Genomic DNA, 21766 nt, shown 5'->3' with positions numbered 1-21766 from the left:
ACATGGTGAATTCATGTAAGGGAAGCCGCAGTGCATGTATATAGAAATCGCTCATTCTAAGATCATAAAAACATAACGCTTCATTATGTAAGGTCTTTATACACCTCTGAACACATAGTTATGTATATTATATTGCATTTCTTTCAATAGATCCACCAAAAAATTACACACTGCACCTTTAACAAATCTCACTTGCTTTGATATTTTGTTATCTAACAAGTGTATAAATGTAGATCTCTGGATTACAGACTCATTTTTCAGAATTTAAAGAGGCCGTAAGTGCATCATTTTGTGCAGGGGTTTATACAATCATTTTAACCGTCCGTTCATTCACTCTAGAGCCTGCTCTAATACCTGATATGGTTCAATCAATTACGTAGAAAACCTTGTTCTGTAGAAGAAGGAAAATATAATGGCAGCTGTGTTTTTCTGTCATTATAATAATTTCGATGCTGGTAGTGCAAAATGCTGTTATTGCTTGAGCCCAGGGTGATGTCCATTACGAGTAAACACCGGGATAAAGACTTGAATAAAGATTTTATTATTAATATACAATTATATTGATTTTAACCGCTGTGACATGGAAAGGGTTCAAATCTGGGTTGATTTGTGACTCCAAAACTGCATCCTGCTGAATCTAGCCGAGTCTCTCTTTATTTGTCTTGAAGGTTCTTGACATTTGGCTCCACCCTGCATGTGGTACCCAGAGGGATTATCCCTTAATTATTTTGTCACTATACTCGGCCCGCAAAACAAATTACAGTTGTATTCACAGCATACAAAATGAAGTTAGCTTGTGCAAAACGGTGCGGTTAAAAAATACAGTAAGGGAAACGGGGCATGTTGTCACGCCACTCAAAGACTGACAACAATGTGAAGGTTCCCTAACAGCACCGTTGAGTTTTTCTTTAAATTCCTTTTCAGAAACTACTGTTGTTCACTCATATATGGTTCTGTTTGCCACTTTCAGAAAGCCTTTTCTTTCTAATGATGGCTTTCAAATCCCCAGGGCGATCTCTATACTGCGAGTTGGTCGCTAAACAAGACAGACGTGTGGTTAAACTGGATGGAACATCAAGTACATGCAAGACTGTAAGGATAGTAAAATGTGACCCAGTGTTGAGATGAACAAGGTTGTTGACTTGCATGACTGGGGAATTATTTTGAGTTAGAGATGAGATGGTTTAATGCCCTCATTCCCGGTACACGACAGGAGAACATAAAATCATATGCACATTTATTTCTTTATGATAGTGAACAAACTATACGAGATGGCTGAAAGAAATTGTGTGAATTCATATGATTTCATCTCAATACACGAAAATGTAACTTGCCAATTTGGTCCTTTTGGTTGTTCTTTTTATCAATGAAGAAACAGAGGCACCGGTCTCAAAGAAATGTTAGTCGTGTCAAAACCCTGAAATGCAAAGTTATAGGGAAAGTGAAGTCTGGGACCACTTAGTGTATTTTTTTTTATAAACCACGTTAAAAATGTCACTATATTTGAATGATATCTGTGTAATAGTGTCATGGGAACACTTCAGACAGACGAAAGAAAAATCTGTCTTCAAGTGATATATCACACTTCTCCAAGTAGAAAGTTGGAAACTGCAATGCAGCGTAATGCTTGACAATAGAGCTGTCTGGTCACGCCACCCAGAAGGCTAATTCGCCGTTTGATCCCTCAGGAGTTTCTTATGGGTTTTTATAATATCAGCTTTCGATTTATGAGTAAAAAGAAAACTTTAACATTCAACAATAAAAGATGCCGTAAAAACTGCAATGGTTGCCAGATCGGTCAAGCAGGTAAACTCTTGTGGCATTTGTGTTCTAAGGGAACTCAATTACTCATGTTTTTTGGGTTGTAGAACTATTGAACAGTCCAGCTTTACATACAGATTTAATATAATTAAATGATTAACTTAAGAATAACTCCATGAATATGGGTTATAGGTGGTGGTTTGTAGGACTCACTTTAATTTAGACTGATTTACATTATAAACCACTGTATTACAGTAATGAGGATGACATTTTTTTGTACTGCGTTAATGAGAACTCAAGGGCAAAATGTGCGTAATTATTCAAATGACAGGTTTCATGAGATTTTCACAGTTCATTCTCGGTGAGATCTACACACATACACACGCACACACAGTCTGGTTTATTATCTCCGCACACACACGTGTGTATGTGTGTGTGTGTGGCCCCCATAAGGGAAACTGGTTGAAAACTTAATGATGCTTATATGAAAATGTAAGAATGCAAAAAGGATTCTGGAAGGGTTAAGTTACGTTATAGGGGGATGGTTAGATGTTGGGGATAACATACACCATTACTGTAAGTGAATATAAAAACAATAGACGTTTGTGGCAATCAAACTTGTGTGTGTATTGTTTGTTGTTATTGTGATATTGTACTTTTTTTTCTTAGCTTACTTGTTTTATGTAACTTTTTTGACAATATTACAACTAATTACAATCATGCCAATAAGGTATCTTTAAATGTCAAAAATTGAAAATTGAGAGAGAGAGAGAGAGAGAGAGAGAGAGAGAGAGAGAGAGAGAGAGAGAGAGAGAGAGAGAGNNAGAGAGCGAGAGAGCATGTGTGTGTGTGCGTGCGTGCGTGCGTGCGTGTGTGTGTGTGTGTTCATGTTTGTATATCCCGGTGGGGACCTAAACCTGAATGCACACCAACACATGGGGACTCGTGTCACCGTGGGGACCAAAATTGAGGTCCTCACGGGCAAAAAAGCTAATAAATTGTACAGAACAATATTTTTAAAAAATCTAAAAATGCAAAAAGTGTTCCATGATCTTTAGGTTTAGGGATAGGGTTAGGGATAGGGGCTAGAATATACAGTTTGTACAGTATAAAAAACATTACGCCTATGGACTGTCCCCACGGGGATAGTAAACCAGACATGTGTGTGTGTGTGTGTTTGAGAGAGTGTGAGAGAGAGAGAGAGAGAGAGAGAGAGAGAGAGAGAGAGAGAGCGCGCGCGTATGAGAGAGAGGGCTTCGCTACTTTCATTCGGCTCACTGAGGTTTCAACTCGCATCACGAGAGTCTGTCCGTCCGTCTGTCATCTGTTACCTGATGAAGATGATGCTCATGTACACCTGTCTGCTTGGATTGCTGGTCTGCGGCACTCAAGGTAAAATAATTAAACATCTGCACGTTTACAAACAGCGGGCACGAGTCTCTGTGCGCGTCCTCAACACCGAGCTTGTTATATTGAGAATAGTTATGCTGTGATGAGAATAAATATGCGTTTTATGACTGGAGATGTATGACGATGTGAGATTGACCATGTTTCACTCTTTATGTATGACTGACACATGACTGAGGTCAAATTCGCCGTTTCTGAGGACCTTCCGTAGATGCGTTTTAGACATTAGTGCTCATGAGACACTTTTATGTTGCTAGTTTTGGGAGGGAACCGACACCCCTGCATTCATTCGTCCCATTACAGTTTTGCTTCCTAAAACAATCTGTAATTACATCTAGTGTATTCCGTCCAGCTTGTTCTTCGCATGTTGTATTTTGTTTATCTGCGTTACTTGACGGATTTGTGGGCTGTAATGTTTCACAACGATCGTAAAGTGCGCATTAAACCTCGGCACGCGCCAGGAGGAGAGTTGGAATTTCATCGCGTTTATTTACGACGCCGTTGATTTATTTCTGGTCTCTTCTGGTAGCGTTCACGTAGATCAAAGCCACCGTGCACGAGAGTTTCCACGCGACGCGACAGAACGATGAGCTGATTATAGCGCGGACGATTTGTCGCGTCGCTCCAGGGACGAAACCAGTTTGTGTGGCAGAACGACAGGTGGGGGTAGAGGACCGGTGTCCTGGTGCAGTTTAACTATGTTCCTCCACCTTCTAGCCCTGCTGAAAGAAACACAATTCTTCAAATGGTTTCCATTATGAACCATCAGCTGACTAAACCATTACAAAATTCCTTTATGTAATATGTTTTGGGTCTTATTCCAGTATGGTGTTCTATTGGTTTCCATCTGCTAAATAACATCCCACCACCGAAGCCAACACATTACCAGTAGAGATCCACATTGACCGTTACAGTTTCCCAGTAAAACCAATTCAATTCCTATTATAACCATTACATCCGAAAAGCTTCTGTGAAGGTTTCTATTCAGTAAGGACATTTGGTTTAGGAATGGGAGCATGATATTTCTAAGAAATGACAACAAGTTGCTGCTTGTTTGGGATTGTGCTGTAGTCTGTTATAATTATGTTTAATATACTGTATAATGTTGCAGTGGCCGCCGTGTCACTATATAGTGTGTGAATTGATAGTGTATATGCATTATACTAAGCAGAATACAAGACAACCAATTTGGTTTTAGTAGCCAATGAATGACAGCAATATGGTCCATATAAGAAGAATGGTGTAATAACTCTTTTCTAAATGTAAAAATGTAAGTTTAGCTCAATTTAAAACGAATAGAATTCAGCAGAAAGGCTATAACCTTCTTGGAACTGGTCTGTATGTGCATTTGAAGTCATCCTCAGTTACGATAAGCCATTGTAAGACATTAACCTTGATAGTTTGTTCGTTTTAACAACTACCCATGTTTCTGCACTCCAGGTTGAATGTTGACATTCTCCAAGTTTGAAAAGCTGTTCTTTGTTTTATTCTTTATTATTTTAATACAGAAAGTCGTTGCTGAAGGGGTTTCTCAAGAGCCCTTCTTAGCGATTCTTACAGAGTGTCACGGGTAAAAAAAACCATTCCATCTTCATTTCATCTTTACGCTCAGTGTTTCTGAGGTCTGGGCTCTCGGCGCAGTGAATTATGCGCTCTGCGGCGTTGACTGCGGTTATCGTGTGCTATGTTAAGTGCTATAATTAAGAGATTTCTTTGAGTTGCGAGGAGGAATCTCAGTGGTGGGAGTATTAAAAGATTTATGTGGCGTGCCGTGCGGAGTGTATACGTCTGAAGAACATCTCTGCGGAGATGCGAGCACATCCTGCTCGCTGGGGACAGGAAAGAAATGCAAAGCAAAGCAGGAGACAGCTCGACTAATGGTCACGCTCGTTCAAACCGCATGCGGTAGACACATACATACACACACAGATGAATAAAGATTAGAAAGTAATCCCCATTTATTGCCCCCCATGTGAGAGAAAATTTAAACCAAAAAAAAAACCGGCTACATTTACAAACCGATGGAGTATTACAATATACTGTATACAAGAATATACAAGAATTTCAATTTATACATAGAATACACAATGTACAGCAAGAAAGCACAAGAGAAACTACAGAGAATTAAGGACTGGTCACATTATAAATAAGGCTGTGCACTGCCGCAATGCTAAGATATTGTGGGGGGTTGCCAGGACGTTTATATGACGTTGCTGAATGGTTCTGAATGTTTTTAGCGTAATGCTAGGCAGCAGATATTTGAATGATTATTTATGTTAGGCCAAACTATTACTATATATTAATACTCTGTTTAAGGCACACATCTGCATTTCATGCTGTAAATGTCCGTGAATCGTTTAATTCATATAGAGTAATACGATGTACAACTTTATATCCTTCACATAAAAACAACTCCTGAGAAAATATTCATGAGATGAATAAATGCTTATTCCAATCATATTTAATACGTCATTTATAGTTTTGTCTCATCAGTACTATTATGGAAAGGAACTGATTTTAACGGGCTGCTGAATCAGGGCAGATTCACATTTACATAAAAGGCAAGACAACAGTTCTTGTGCATATAACTTATCCAACTTTTACGAAGAAAAGTCAGTTTTTCAAGTAAAGTTTGGTTATATTAAACTCAAAGGTACTTTAAAGGGATAGTTCACTCAAAGAATGACAATTCTGTCATGAATCCTCACTCTCTCGTTCCAAATCTGTATACATTTCTTTGTTTGGTTGAACACAGAGAAAGAAATTTGGAGAATGCTTGTAACCAAACAGTTCTTGGACCCCATTGACTACCATAGTCGGAAAAATGACAATGGTAGTCAAAAGTGCCCCAGAACTGTTTGCTGTCCTACATTCTTCAAAATATCTTCTTTTGTGTTCAACAGAACAAAAAAAAATGATAAAGTAATTTTTCCTACTATGGGAGTCAATGGTGGCCAAGAACTGTTTGGTTATAAGCATTCTTCTAAATATCTTTTTCTGTGTTTATCAGAACAAAGAAATTTATACAGATTTGGAACAACTCGAGGTTGAGTATTAGTAAACGATGACAGAATTTTTATTTTTGGGTGAACTATCCCTTTAAGCTCCCAATGTACAATTTGTCATCGCATTCTACTGAAAATAACAACGTACTTATTTAAAATATCATAACAGTAAATAATGACAGATGTTTTTAGGTGAATTGTTGTTTTTAACTTGAATTTTTCAGAATAGACTAGAACATGGAAATTTGAATCAAGTGTTTTGAAGTTATGAATGGTTATATATTCCTGCTCCAAAATGTTGTCTGCCATTGGCATGACTCAAGTCTCTACATTTACAGGTCCTTCCGTGTCGTCCTCGTCTCGTAGTTTCTACAGCAGGTATAGCAGAATTCAAAAACACAATTCCTGCAGCCCACCGTATAACTCTAGAGACAGCTGCGAGTGGGCGTCCAGGCCAGATTTCAAAGAAACATAGAGGAGGCTGCCAGTATCTGTGAAGATATCTCACAGTCTTACTCGCGGTCACCTCCCATAGGAAAGAAAATTCACACAAGGGATCTTTTTAATATGTTGTAAACAAAAGTTTGTGTGTCATCTAACCTGTCAATCAAACTGAAATAAACTGCTGCCCACCCATTCCCCGTTATTCACCAGTTATTAATACTGTAATCCAGAAAAAAAACCTCTTAGGCCGTGTTCACACTTGACTTATTTTTTAAACGCCGTCGCCAGCGTCTTTTTCTGCAGGTCAGAGCATCTTCTGAGGTTGAAAAAATTCAACTTTTCTGAAAAAACGCCCTATGTCAAACACGTTTTTCACAGCTAACCAATGACAGAAACCTGTTGTTTCAATAACAATATGCGAGGAAAGTGATTGGTCGAGAAGGCTCAAGCTCGAAAAAATAAACTGGCAGTCGAAACGCCCGTTGGAGCATAGTTTTGTATAAATGTAAGTTTAGTTTTCACTTTCAATAACTTCCGATTTCATTTCTAGCGAGAAATTAGTATTGTAGTTTTTAAATATGTGATTGGTTATTGCAAAGACGCTCTCGGTTTATAATTCAAATGGACTTCCGTTGCGCTGCCCATGAAGCCTGTCTCTCTAAACTGCCCAAATGCTATCTTAGAACAAGCGCCATTGTCAGATTTTTCTTGTCAAAAAAGAAGTCAAGTGTGAACACTGCCTTAATCTCATGTTATGTGAGAAAAATACATATTTTAGTCCCTTTTCGCTCTGTAATTAAAATAGTTATAAATGTTTCCATTTATTTACAGTGCCACCTTTTCTTTTTTTTTTCTAAAATCACCTATTTATCTGTGGGGGTTTCATTAGTCAAAAGAAAAGTGTTCAGTTTCATTGTGGAGATAAATGATGTGATTCAACAATAACAACAATAGCTGCAGTAGGTGACAGTAATGAGGGCTTTGTGGAATAATCATTGATTCTGGCTGTAATGAATCACACTGCTTTAGCTCTATAGGTGGACATACGAGAACGCAATTCTAGTAGAAATAGCTGGTTGAATGCTGAGCACTGTCCAAAATATCCCATTCATCCTAACTGCAGTTAAAAACCTAAAGGGACAATTCACACAAGAATGAAAATTCCTTTATCATTTACTCAACCGTATGCTAAACCAAACCTGTATGACTTTCTCTCTTCTGCTGAACACAAAAGAAGATGTTTTGAAGAACATTGGTAACCAAACAACATTGAACCCTATTGACTTCCATTGAATGAACACAAAACCACTGAGACATTTCTCAAGATATCCTCTTTTGTTTTCACAGAAGAAAGAGTCATATAGGCTACAGGTTTTGAATGACTTGAGGGTGAATAAATGATGGCAGATTTTTTTGTGGATGAGCTATTCTTTTAATAATAGTCATTAATGTACAGTAGTCATATAGATTGTAACTGGAAAGTGTAAAAATGACATAAAAACAGATCATTATTTATTAAATGAACTACTATATTTTAACTAATAACAGAATTAAAGCTTGTGGTGTAGGACTTTTGTAGTGAAGTTCTGTGGATCACTTCCTGTTTGTATGCAGGTATGTTGTGTACCCTACTGTGATGTCGTTAGCATATTAAGGTGTCTCCAAGTTTTTACTCGAATCTTGTTTGTTGTCACTTGCATCCATTTGGAATACGGAATATTAGCATAAACAGAATATGAATATAGTTTAATTTGTGCTGTAAAAATAGACTTTATTATGTGGTTGTCAAGTTGGTTGCTAGGTCATTGCTAACACAAAATATAAAATGTTGATAATGATTACTTTGTGATGGATGAAGTATAACTTGTTGTCTTGTTACTTGTGAAGTGGATGCCAGTAACTGAAGAAAGGTCCAGAAAATCTTTTTTGTAAGTTAGGTGAGAATGCTTTGATTCTAGTGATAAAGGTTTACTAACTGGCTGTGGAAAGGAAGAAAGATGTCTGTAGGACTTTTAACTTTCTTAACCTAAAGAACAAGCCCCTGAACTGTTGTTGTTGTGGTTGTAGAGGTCTTTAATGCCTTATGAAACCAACAGACAAAACAAAACAAACCTCTTGAGATGCTTCACAGATCAACTTCACAAGCATCTCCTGGTACTTATGGGCTGACTTATGCCACCCAGCACGTGTATTTTATAGATGCATGTCTGTCTCTTTGACAGAATTTGATGAGAAATTTTCCATATTCAAGTTCATATTGATTTCTCAGACATTATTGCAGACTTTGGTCTCTTGGCAATTGTAAACACAGTTTGAGACGTCTCTTAAAATCAAAACTCTAAGGCACTTAAGATAACCAAGGTCTGTATATTTTTTTATTTCTGTGTCTTTGTACATTTGCACAGTCAATTTTTGTTGACTGTCAAACTAGTCTAAATGAATTAAATCAATAAATGTAAAAAGTCAGTAATTTAATGTTACAGATTGTTTTAAAATAACGATCTAAATATAGTAATAAACAAATGTACCAATATTTAATAAAACACAGCAGTTATTCTGAGCATTTCAAGTCCATATGTTTCAAATCTCCTTTCTTTATTTTCTTTTTTTGTCAAAGTCGTTAAAATTCAGGACTACCTGCACTTGTCAATTTATGGTAAATTATGCTATGGTAGTTGTGTTCAGAGGTAATGAGGTTTGTGCTTTTCAGCCAAAATGTACATCACATCATTTAGAAGCGTATGTTACGTTGTTTTCACAAACTCATTTAATGATGTTTGTGTTGGAAGGCTTAATGATGCTTCCTTTGTGTCAGATGCTGATGTTTACTGTTTTACTGGTTATTAGTTAAGCAATGATAGTGTAAGTGTAAGCGATAAGGCAGTCACATGCATTGTTTGCTCAATAGAGCTAATGGTGTTTGTTATCAGATGCTATGGAGGTTGCTAGAATGAAAGAATGGTGTTTGCTATCAGATCCTGTGGAGTTTGTTAGGATGAGGGAATGGTGTCTGTTTTCAGAAAAATGGGAGGTTGTTAGAATGAGGAAATAGTGTTTGTTATCAGACGCTGTGGAATTTGAAGACACAGTGTTTGTTATCAATCACTGTGGAGTTTGTTAGAATGATGAAATGGTGTTTGTTATTAGACTCTCTGGGGGGTATTCCAGAAAGCGGGTTATGTGACATACCCAGGTAAGTTTAAGGGTTAGTTAGCTGATAACCTCAACTTTCGGTTCCAAAAACGGAGATAACTTTCAGGGTATGTAAGTAACCATAGCAACTCACTCTATGAAGATAACCTGCTCCTGCTCAGGTTATGTTCCAGGGTTAGTTCATTTTAAGGAAATGTTACTAAGCTTCGGGGGTTTTCTGCGCATGTGTGCGTTTTTGATGAGCGTCAAGTGGGCATTAAAGCACAGATTACGTATAATATATTATAATTTTTACAGCAATATTACAATTACATTTCCAATCTCACGCGTCGCAATTCAGCATTCACAATTCATTTTATTATTAACTTTATTATTTAACCTTTTAATTTAAGTAATTAAATAATAATTAAATTAAATAATCTTTAAATGAAATAATGTAAGCTGTTATTTGTTAAACTTTATGTATTTATAATAAATACTGTATATACTTTGAATTAGGTTTATTGAAACATCTCCAAATATCACTGGATAAATATACACACCTTACAATTTCCAACAGTTACTGTAAAGGATGTTAAAGGAGGGGTAACCGATTTCTGAATTACGCTTTAGACAACTGAATCGGGCCGAGTACCAAAACAACCTTGTAGCCAATCAGCAGTAAGGTGCACAGTGCACAGGACGGACATTAGCCAAGCCGAGCGCGGACGAAAGCGAAAGATGGGGGTAGGGGTGTGCAATATTCAATGCATTGGATCAAAGATAGTTGTGGCCTAGTGGTTAGAGAGCCAGATTTAAAACTCAAAGGTTGCAAGTTCGGTTCCCAGGCTGGCAGGTTTCCAAGGCTTCATTAGGTGACCCCCAATGGGATCACCATTGCATACTGTTCACATAAATTCAAAATAAATTCTTATTATAATTTTAAATCCATTTACATAAAAAATACATAAAAAACTTAGACTTAAGGTTTTTCATACTGACTGTATTCCTTAAAAATGTCTTTCTGATCTTCAGCCTCCTCCTACAGTTTAGTATTGAAAGGCCTTTCTTCAAATTACAAGTAGACTTTCAGGATAGGCCGTTTCCACCTCTTTTAACATTTGAAAAGCCATGGCCTTTTAGCAAACAAAATCAAAAGAAACAAACAAAAAACAAAATGTATGTGTATTTGAAAGGGATATATACATATACTGTATAAAGGCTACATGATGTATTGGACATGTGACTGGGCCTAACATTTTAAACCTGTCACAGCAGACCTTCATCCTCTGCTGCAAATTAATTATCATACATGGTGTAGTGTACTGAAAAGCATCCAAAATTAGGACCAATGTAGTAGGTTCCATTAATATGACGACATCAGCAACTGTTGCAAATAAAGCTGATACAATGCAAAGTCAGTTTTCAGAAAGCCAAATAAAGGTAGATTTTTTTATGGAACATACAGAGAAGGAACAAAAAAGAGGTTTAATACTGCCTTCAAAATAAGCAATGTGATCAAATACATATAAACAACACAATTTTGGTAAAATACCATGGTAGACAAGTTAAAATAACAATTACAAACATCTCAACAAATCTACACTTTACGTAACAAAGATAGACATGATGAGTATATATTTGAAATATAATAGTATAAAAATAGTGCATATATTTAAAATATATATATATTTAATAAAATAATGAATACATAGCGTTTATAGTTTTATTTACACATAACTTAAATAATTTAATATTATGATTTCAATCCTGCACTTTATACACTGATGCAGACTTAAATCTTCTGTGAAAAAAATCTCTGATTTATCAGACACGGAGAATTCTTTAGAATAAGGCAATGTTGTTTGTTATCAGACACTTTGTAGTTTGTTAGAAGGAGAGCATAGTGTTTGTTATTAGACTCTCTGGAGTTTGTTCGAATGAGAGAATGGTGTTGGTTATCAGACGCTTTGTAGTTTGTTAGAATGAGTGAATAGTGTTTGTTATCAGACGCTGTGGAGTTCTTTAGAATAAGACAGTGTTGTTTGTTTTCAGACACTTTGGAGTTTGTTAGAAGTAGTGAATAGTGTTTGTTATCAGACGCTGTGGAGTTCTTTAGAATAAGGCAATGTTGTTTGTTATCACACTTTGGAGTTTGTTAGAATGAGTAAATCGTGTTTATCAAACGCTGGGATATTTGTTAAAAGGAGGGAACAGTGTTTGTTTGTTATCAGACGCTGTGGCGTTCTCTAGAATGAGGGAATGTTGTTTGTTATCAAACGCTGGGATATTTGTTAAAAGGCGGGAACAGTGTTTGTTTGTTATCAGACGCTGTGGCGTTCTCTAGAATGAGGGAATGTTGTTTGTTATCAAACGCTGGGATATTTGTTAAAAGGAGGGAACAGTGTTTGTTTGTTATCAGACGCTGTGGAATTTGTTAAAAGGAGGGAATGGTGTTTGTTATCAGGCGCTGTGGAATTTGTTAAAAGGAAGGAATGGTGTTTGTTATCAGGCGCTGTGGAGTTCTCTAGAATGAGGGAATGTTGTTTGTTATCAGACGCTGTGGAATTTGTTAAAAGGAGGGAATGGTGTTTGTTATCAGGCGCTGTGGAGTTCTCTAGAATGAGGGAATGTTGTTTGTTATCAGACGCTGTGGAATTTGTTAAAAGGAGGGAATGGTGTTTGTTATCAGACGCTGTGGAATTTGTTAAAAAGAGGGAACAGTGTTTGTTTCTGACTGAGCTGTGATACAGCGGTGGGAAACGAGTGCTCAGGTTATCCGCACATATTGAGTGGGTAGCTTCATTTATCACAGCCACTGTGATGAGGCACAGAGACACACAGCAACCTCTGTTCTTTGTCTGTTGAGTAAAGGGCTTTAGCATAAACATCTTCCTTTATGTTACTACATTTCCCATGATCCTCTAGTCTAGGCAGTGATGCTACTGGGTGTTGTTAATCACAGGTCCCCAGATCCAGCTTCTGTTTGCTACTGCTAGGGTTTCAATTGGTGTTTTTATCTATGTATATATATATATTCTTGACATGTGCTGCACATTTGCAAGAGACAAATACATTGCTACTTTAGTTAGGATGTAGTGCACTTTAATGTTTTCGAATGTAGTACAGTGAAGAATAAAATATTTAATTATATTTATATGAACTGTGTGAAGAATGGTCAAATACTATGGTTTATTCGTACAGTACAGTGCCCATGTTGGTACTGTACGTATCCTGACGGCATCAATTCCTCTAGTACCAGACAAATCTCTGCCAGCAAAGCTGTAAACATCTTTGCTGCCTTAGTCCAAGCATTTACAGTCTCAAAGGCGAGCGTGGCTCTCCACGCCCTGTCTAAGTGATGCTAGCAGCCACCAAAGTGAGATGAGAGAATAATAAAGTGTAAGACAGAGGATTTGCAGCCTGCCATCCCCGGAGGACTGCAGAACCAGTTTTTCTCGTGGTCTTCAGAGGTGTGTAATAGGGACTGTGGGGAGATGGGCTGGTCCTGGAAATGCAGGAGAATCATGTAAATACAAAGATGCCGCGCGGCCGAGACAGAGACAGATTGAGTACATACTCGAAAATACAGTGTGAATAAATAGAAAATATAGGAAAAAGCCTGATTGAATTTTCTGGAAAGAACAAAAAGGATGGACACATGGTGAATGAAAAACGAATGTATATAAAAACACATTTGCATTCTTTAAGCACATGAGTACTTGACTGTGTTATGATTGCCATAATGCTTGAATGGTTGTCAGGGCGTTGCTAAGGCTTGGAGTATTTTTTTGTTTGGTGTTGGTTGCCTACTTACAAGTGTTTTTGATATTTGGGTTTCTCCCTCAACACAAGTCTATTGGTTTATTTATTAACTAACAACAATGATGTTTAATCGTAATAGCACACGGTTGTCAACATTCGTCATGCTACAAGATGTCTTTCACGTAGCACAAATGGTGTGAGATGGGCAACGCTTCATATTTACTGGAGTTCATCACTTTCTTGTTTTAGGCATAAACCTTGTTTGTTTATAATAGAATATCATATTACCTCTGATTTATGCTTCGAATAAGAAAAATGATTTGCTAGTGGGGTAAGAAAAATAAACGACATTCAAGATGTATTCCCTCAGTATGTATGAGTCTTAGTCGATTTTGCATAGCTGATAAGATGCATTTCGTGTATTTTGTTTCAAAGATTTTATTTAAAGTTATTTTAAAGGTAATTACTTGTTTAACTAGTAATTTGCCTAGATACATTTGCTAACTAACAAGTACTTGTTCTTACATTATAGGAGTATGTCTACAGTGGCCACTGTTTCTCAACTTGTCTCAAATCTCCAGCTCGTATTGTTTTTTTTTTTGGCTAAACGCAGTAGTATACTAAGCCTGCGGTAAACAAGCACCCATTCTCAGAAGTGTATTTAGGGTTGACTTGAAATTCAGGGGTCGGTAGAAGAGCGTTTCTGGTCAGGGAAAACCAGCGTCCCTATGTAACTCTATCTGAATTGGCGTCCTGCTTTCTGTAAAATAACCCGAGGTCATTGTTTGTTTGAGCATATATGCTGAAGGTCAGCGTAGCGGTAAGAGGAGACAACACAGCCGACCATCCTATTAGCCTCAGTTAAAAGCAAAAAGTAATCAGAACCCAGTCTGGACTGACCACATCAGACCTTCCGGAGGAGCAATGGTGCGGCGGTGCAGGTTCAGTGCCACTTGAGTTAGTAAGCAAAGCAAAACCTTCAACATGGTTTTCCTGAACCCGTAAACTCAGGTGTTGCCGCTGGGAAGGCGTCTCCGCAGCTCCAATGTAGCACAATTCACAGATTAATTGGCCGACCCACAATGCTTGGCAGCTTCATTCAGAGCAGTCATGCCACATAAACTTCAGTATGAACGAGCTTCTCCCTTCAGGGCTAAACCAACCACCATCACAGTCTGAAAATAACAAAGGACTCGCTGCTGTCCCTCGATAGACACCATGGATAATACTCTCCCCCACTTACCCCGGGCAGCCTCAATAACCGTCGCACCGTGGACAACCGCTCTTCTTTCGTAATGGTTTTTTGTTTTCCTCACCCTTATGGGGTCAGTTTATGGGATATTTTCCATTTTCTTTGGCATCTTTGCTTATCAGTCCTTGATGGTCCCTTTATCCCCAGGATTGACCCTGGGGTGTCGGGGTCGATTTCATACTCCTTTTCCCAAGTCGCCGGATTAGTGTTGGTCGCTTTAGACCGGCAACCGCACACAACGAAGACGAGATTTTAAAAGCGCGCACACACCATTCCTGGCACGGCAAAATAGCGCAGGGAAAGAGCCAGATAAAGTGTATGAGTGAGAAAGAATTGACAATAGTAATAATCCTTGTCGCCGCTGCCCAAGACCTCTCTACGATTTTCCAGTTTACTCCCAGTAGATCAGATTAGCCGCTATTAGCATCCTTTGCATTATCTAAAGCCTCAAATCCGCTCTGTGATTCGAGAGGATCAAACCAACACAAAATGCTTTGCAAATAACAACGAACACAGGCGAGCTGTTGTACAGAGATTAGAGAGATGGGTAGCTTATGGATATTTGCATGACTGCTGGAATACTTGGTGGTAATACAGCCAGACTTCAAATGCCATTGAAGGTCTAAACACCTTTGAACTTGAATTATTGAGTTTCGTAGTGTGTGAATGCACAGAAAAACTTACTTGATTGAACTCTACCTGACATCTTGACATTTTACAATGAGGCAGATGAATGAGAACTTTCACAGACGGAGAGACTTTCAAACTGTTCGCTTTATAAATGATACATCGGGCTGTCAGTTGTGAACCTTTGGGCTCTTTGTCAAAATCCCTTAAAGGCAGTCAGTTCAGTTAGCGGTCATCTCGGCATTGCCCTCAGGCGACGGTTTTGCTGTCACACCTGGGGTTCAAGTTTTGGCTAGTTAGCCTTTTCTGCCAGTTGCCGTGTCTGCTGAATGATTACGGGCACCAAAAATCGTCTTTCATCTTTGCCAATTCATATATTCTGCTTAATTTTCTTACAGACAGCGTTAAAATTGTGCAAAAAGACAATGGTTTTGTTCTGGCAATGCCTTTTTTCTGTTATGCATTTTGCTGCTTTAGTATTGTGGTCAGACATTCAGGTTTTAAGAAGAGTTTTACCTTAAGTTCAGCTTTATATGCGATATTTCGAAGACCATTGATAACCAAACAACATTGCCCTTCATTGACTTCATTGTATGGACACAAAACCACCGAGACATTTATCAAAATATCTTTTGTGTTCCACAGAAGAGTCATACAGTGAATAGAATAGAATTTTTACTTTTGGGTGAATTATCTCAATCATTTTTATTTAGATGATGACACATCTCTTGTAAAACTAATTGGCTCTTAAAACTGAAGGCAGGACTTGTTTTCACACAGCCTCCATATTCCCGTCATTTTTTTATGTGTGCTCTTGTCTCCTTTTTCATATAGCGTTTCATATTTTTTTACCTGCAAAGCAATCTCGCTGTAGAAGACTCCTCAGTCCTTCTGAAGTGTTTGCCTGGCTCAGAAGAGCACATTTATTGGGAAGTGGTCTTGAGAAGGAATGTTGGCACCTGGTTTTATGTGCTGAGTGGTGAAGCTCAATGACTCCGAATCAATCATTACAATGGTAAAAGACGACATTTGCTTTGACAGGTTCTTAATGGAGAAGACCATAGGGTATGGTCGAGGATTGATCACAGCCATCAAAGCAAAGATATAAAATATCTACAGAAAAGAGGGGGTGGAGGTTAGGGACAGTTGTTTTTGGTCTGCGCACATGACCGTAGTTGGTATGGGATGTAAATTATGGAAATGATTGGCATCACTGTTTTATCTCTGAATAAATTGTCTCGGAAGCTGCTCTTACAGTGCGAACGCAGCATTTAGTGGGGTTTTTGGTCACGGTAAACAATAACGTCACATGTCTCGGCATCATCTGTATGCATCGTATTCTCTGAGGTCTCAGGAATCTGCAGCACCTCATCCACCCACGCAGTAATTCTTACCATCTCCAGCCACGTGATGATTCAGCACAAGCGCATGTAAAACAGCCACACGTCCTCATTCATCCTGCTCTTATTGCCGCTCAGTAGAAGCCCCATTCATCCCCTGCTCATCTTCTCTTCATTCTCGGTACACAGCCATGAATCCATCACCCCCGTGTTGTACTTGCTCTAAACACGCTATCGGCTCAGGCTCTCTCGCAATAAAGAAGATAAATCGCATATACCAACAACATATTGATGCTTTTTTGAGCAAGTAAAGTTAGAACATGTTACTGAGAACTGGGTCACTTGTTGACATTGACACCATGGACGGAAGTGTATGTATGAGGAGTTTTTCAATCAACTTCCATTGTTGTTGTTTTCAGGGTTATTAGTCTAACACCTGAAGGTTTTAAAAGAGGACCTGCAGACATTTATTTTCAGCGTGGTTTGACAGGCACGCGAATGGCTGGTGGCGATGTGGCCGTGTCTAGTGATGCATCAGTGATCAAAAAACCGTGTGATGTGATGGCAGCCAATAGGAGTGAAGACACTGGAGATAATGTGATCAGTCATAGTTCATGTGTCATGATATGTTCGTAGTGTCATGATACTGTCTAGATCAGTGGTTCTTAAACATTTTCATTGTAAGGCCCCCTTTGTGTAGAGTTCATCCCTTTGCGGGCCCCCCCAAATAAAAACGTATATTCCTGAACTTAGAATGTTAATTAAACCAAAAACATATTCAGTTACACAATGCTGGAACATTAATACTTTTGGTTCGTCGTCTTATTTTATGTTTGATTGCATAAAATCTATGATAAATGTCTATATTTCGTAAAATGCCACAAAATCTGTGACCCCACTGGATCCATCTTGGGGCCCCTAGTTTGAGAACCACTGGTCTAGTTCTTGTTATTACTTCTTTCATAGGTGTAGATGTCATTACTATTAAATGACATGCAGAGAACAGTGTCAAATTCAGAGCGAGTTTGATTCATGCATTCATAATCCTTCATGATGTTCACGACGTTATGTATTTTTCACTGCTGTGAATACAACAACAGCATTATTTTTTTTAGAGTCAATGTGAAAATTGAATCCAAACCTTTATGATCATGTTCTTGCTACTAATATCGCTAGAACTTTCCGCTGTAGGACATCCACTTTTGTCCAATAAGCAGGGCTGTACGTTAAGTTTTTTTGCACATAGCACCGGTGCTACAAAGGTTAAACAGTTGTATCACAAGTATACATCTGTTATCATCTTTAAAAAAACACAAGTGCAGGTCATCAAATAGAAAGGTAACTTAAAAATGACATTTACGTTATACAAATGGATAAATTAAGGCCATATCATTTTTAGTTTTTACCAAATTCGTTTTTTCCTTGAAAATTTTTCTGAGTTCTGTATTTTCAATGCTTTACAGTAGTAAATACATTTGTCCATAAAAATACTGTATACTATAGTATTTACTATAGTAAACTGCAGTAAAACTCTTGTGTACTATAGTATATTTTAACCTAACTATAGTAAATATTAAAGTATACTATAGTGTTTACTACAGTTTTTAAATTGAATACAAGTTAATTATTTTTTCATCTGGTTCAAATTATGTGGACTTTTATTTTGGCGGGTGGTCGCAAAGACGCTTGAGTTTCAGTGTGCTTGACAGTAGCTTCACTCAAACAGTGAAATGCTCGTAAAATAAACTTAGAACAACTCTGCGGATGAAGTTCATGTGTTCATGTCCTCCTATAGTAAGATACAGACAAACCCACTAGTGTCACGCTTGTAACATGTTAAACTGTGCAACTCATTCACTCATAGTCACGCAGAACAAGCAGAGGACATATTTAAATAGTAGAATTCCGCTTTCTGATTCCTTCCATGTTTTCCCACATCGCGCAGATCATAGGGCACCAGTTTAATGAATGCGATGCAGCCGGAAAACAAGTTTTAATTGCAAAAGCTAAATAAAAATTAAAATAATTAGTGGTGCGCCATTAATTAACCTCACACACGAACAAGCACAACGACAACCGCACTTCACAAAAACAAGTGGCTCTGTCTAATGCACCTGCCAAACTGAATCGCACGCCTGCTACACTATAACATTTATTTGTAACACAGACCGATTTTTTTGTATATGTCGCACTCTGTATAGCTGATTTTGAAATGGTCTCTTAATTTTTCATTAATTTAGCTTTTGTCCTATTGAAATTTTCTTTTGCTCCCATTAAAAACGTATGATTTGAATTGAACATTCGTTCAAATGTAGTGTAGACTCAAAATGTTCAAAATGTAATGTAGACTTCACATGACCACTTATTACTTTTTATTAAATGAACATATGCTGCTTAAAGGGATGAACTGTGCTACCTTTGTCTTTTTACATATTATTGTATATTATTTAGTATCTGTTTTTTGAATCATCCCCATATTACAGATTGTGCATTATTTTTGGCAAGTAATTCTAAAACATCATTCGCTCCTGTCGCCATTTTAATATTGACAAGTTACATTCTGTGCTACTTGTGAGAAGTAAAGGGGGAGTGAAACATGCCTAGTGTTGGGTTCACACCAAATGCGAACAATCGCGTTCCAAGCTCTTTTTTACTCACGGGAAAAGTTCGTTATTTTCGAATTTTAGTGACGCGATCTGACAGATATTTTCAACCTTCGCGGAAGATGAGATTGACGCTTGTTCGCGGCAATCGCGCTGCCCGATTCGCGTCATTCTCACCGCCTGCCGCTAGTTCGCATCTGTACGTGTCTTTGCATTGACTTTGTATGTAATTTACTTGCGCAAAACGCTTCATTCGCGTTTGGTGTGAACCCAGTGTAATGGTGCCAGTTTTGACGCATTCATTTCATTTTCTAATATTCACAATATTCTGTCATTTTCGGCGCAATCTTAATATTATCAACGATTCAATTTCAGCCCAAGGTGACATTAGGTTTTGGTGATGGTAGGGGGGTCTCTGAAGAGGTTGGGATGTTCGACAGTGTAATCAGAGTTAAAGAATAGTCACAGCTATAGTCATCAAAGCTTAATCACTTTCTCAGCTCTATTGATATTCAAATGAGATCCACATGAGAGCAGCTCATCAGGCCCTTTTGAAGAAAAAACACCATATGATTGGAAACACTCATTACGTGCGCGTGTCTCATAGATCATCGGCTGCTGAGAGATTCTTCCTAACTTACTCAAATATCTCAGCTTAGTAGTCATGTTTAAAGGCTTTGCTTTTATACACTTTTTTGTGGTTGTTATACTGGTGGTAGATGTAATTTGAAGGGAATCTTTCTGAAGATCTTTTAACTCACATTCATGTTGTTTCAAACCCACATGACTAAACCAAATTTGTATTTCCCCATGTTGCACTGTATTTTCTCAAAATGCATATATTTTGTTCTGTATTGTAGTCACATTTTGATGGTTTAATCTAACCCGAGGGGCTCTGTATAATGCTCTTTGTTGGAAAGAGCCCAGTTCACCTTTGTTGTCAGGTTCAAGACTTTTTGTGTTATTTCTGAATCTGTAGAGGAAAGAAGGTCATACGGTTTGAACAAGGGCAGAATGTTTTCTTCTGGTCCAAGAATTTCTGTAAACACAAAAACCAATTCAATTTATTAAAGAGACTTTAAGTTATACTCTTTGAACAGCTGGTTGAGATATCAGATATTATAGAGAAAATAGCGATGAAGATTAGGGATGTAACGATTCACCGTGAGCCCGCCGGTTGAAAGTCAATTATAATATGTGAGGATTCAAGCCGGTTGAGATGTTATTTGAATCGCAGTACATGTTTTGAACAGCAGGGGCCGCTGTGTTTACTGCAAACTTGGAAAACGTGGATATGCTGATTTTTATGAAATGTAAAAAAAATCCAAGAATTTTTTAAGATTCTTTTTTTTTATTTGATTTGGAATTTGTTTTAAAATTGAAGTTTAGTTTTGTTATTTGGCATAAAATATATGTTTGTTTTACAAAGAAATGTGCAGCGTTTGAGAAATAATAAATGGCAGTTGTTCATTTCTAATTTGTCTCGACTCCTTTTATAAAAATGAATCGTGAATGAATCGAATCGTGAGATCTGTATCGTGAATCGTGAGCTGAGTGAATTGTTACATCCCTAATGAAGGTGCAAAACAACAGAATGTCCAGCATTTTTAAGGATTATTGTGCCAAAGACGGCACCAAAAGGCGACTTCTCTGCCCTTCTTGTTTTACATGTACAGATGTAACTCGTGTTATTAAATAGCGACTAGGATTAATCATTTTAAAATAAAAGCAAAATTATTAAGATTGAGTATTGTCAAAATTTGGAAAGATTTTAAGTGTATTTTGCGAAAAACCACAAACATTTTCTGGCATCTGTAGTGCGCATGTTGAAGCGCACATCTCCGTCATTACATCATCTCTTACTCTCGATGAACAGAGCACAAAAACTGGATGTCTTCACTTGATTCCGTTTGTCGCTCTGATGTTGAAAATGTGGTTTGATGAAATAGAGACGGCGTCTTAGTTTTACTGAAGCCTCAGTGCTGCTATCATGTCTAATGCTGTCATGTTGTTGTTTGTCTGCGGTCTAATGGACAGGGATTCTGTCTCAGATTGGTGTGCAGTAGAGATGGTGCTAGTGAAGCTTTGGTGAAAGGAGGTTAGGACCTACTTTTATAACCCTCTGTCTGGCCTCTAGAGAGGTTTTAGTGATAACCTCAGATCATTAGCCTCAGGTCTGGTCTTGTGTGTGCGTTTGGGAAGGTTTGGTAGATAACACAGTGTGTTTGTGTGCTGGCGTAAACATGTTTATCTGCAGGTGCACCTGCCTGCTATATCTAGAGCTTTTAGAAGATGCATTTCTGGAAATGCGGGGCGATTTGAAACCACTGGAATATTTCTTCTCAGCCTCTTCAGGTACTTTGTCATGTTCTGTAACATAGAGTATGGCGTGTTTTATCTCGAGCTTGTATGCTATATCAGGCCAGACCC

General features: G+C 37.9%; 1 protein-coding gene across 4 annotated transcripts in view; it reads left to right on the top strand.

Annotated features, from left to right (window-relative positions):
• The first annotated feature begins 3019 nt into the window (after positions 1-3019).
• Positions 3020-21766, top strand: part of LOC130553005 (neural cell adhesion molecule 2-like) — a 169621-nt gene continuing 150874 nt past the window's right edge. For all 4 annotated transcript variants that reach the window (XM_057331735.1, XM_057331734.1, XM_057331737.1 and 1 more), the window contains exon 1: positions 3020-3153. In XM_057331735.1, coding sequence (XP_057187718.1) covers positions 3096-3153 — 58 coding nt within the window. In that variant the 5' untranslated portion in view covers positions 3020-3095. The remainder of the gene's footprint in view (positions 3154-21766) is intronic.

The sequence above is a fragment of the Triplophysa rosa genome, linkage group LG4 (genome assembly GCF_024868665.1).
Source record: "Triplophysa rosa linkage group LG4, Trosa_1v2, whole genome shotgun sequence".
NCBI classification, from domain to species: domain Eukaryota; kingdom Metazoa; phylum Chordata; class Actinopteri; order Cypriniformes; family Nemacheilidae; genus Triplophysa; species Triplophysa rosa.
This window is presented reverse-complemented; position numbering and strand designations above follow the sequence as displayed.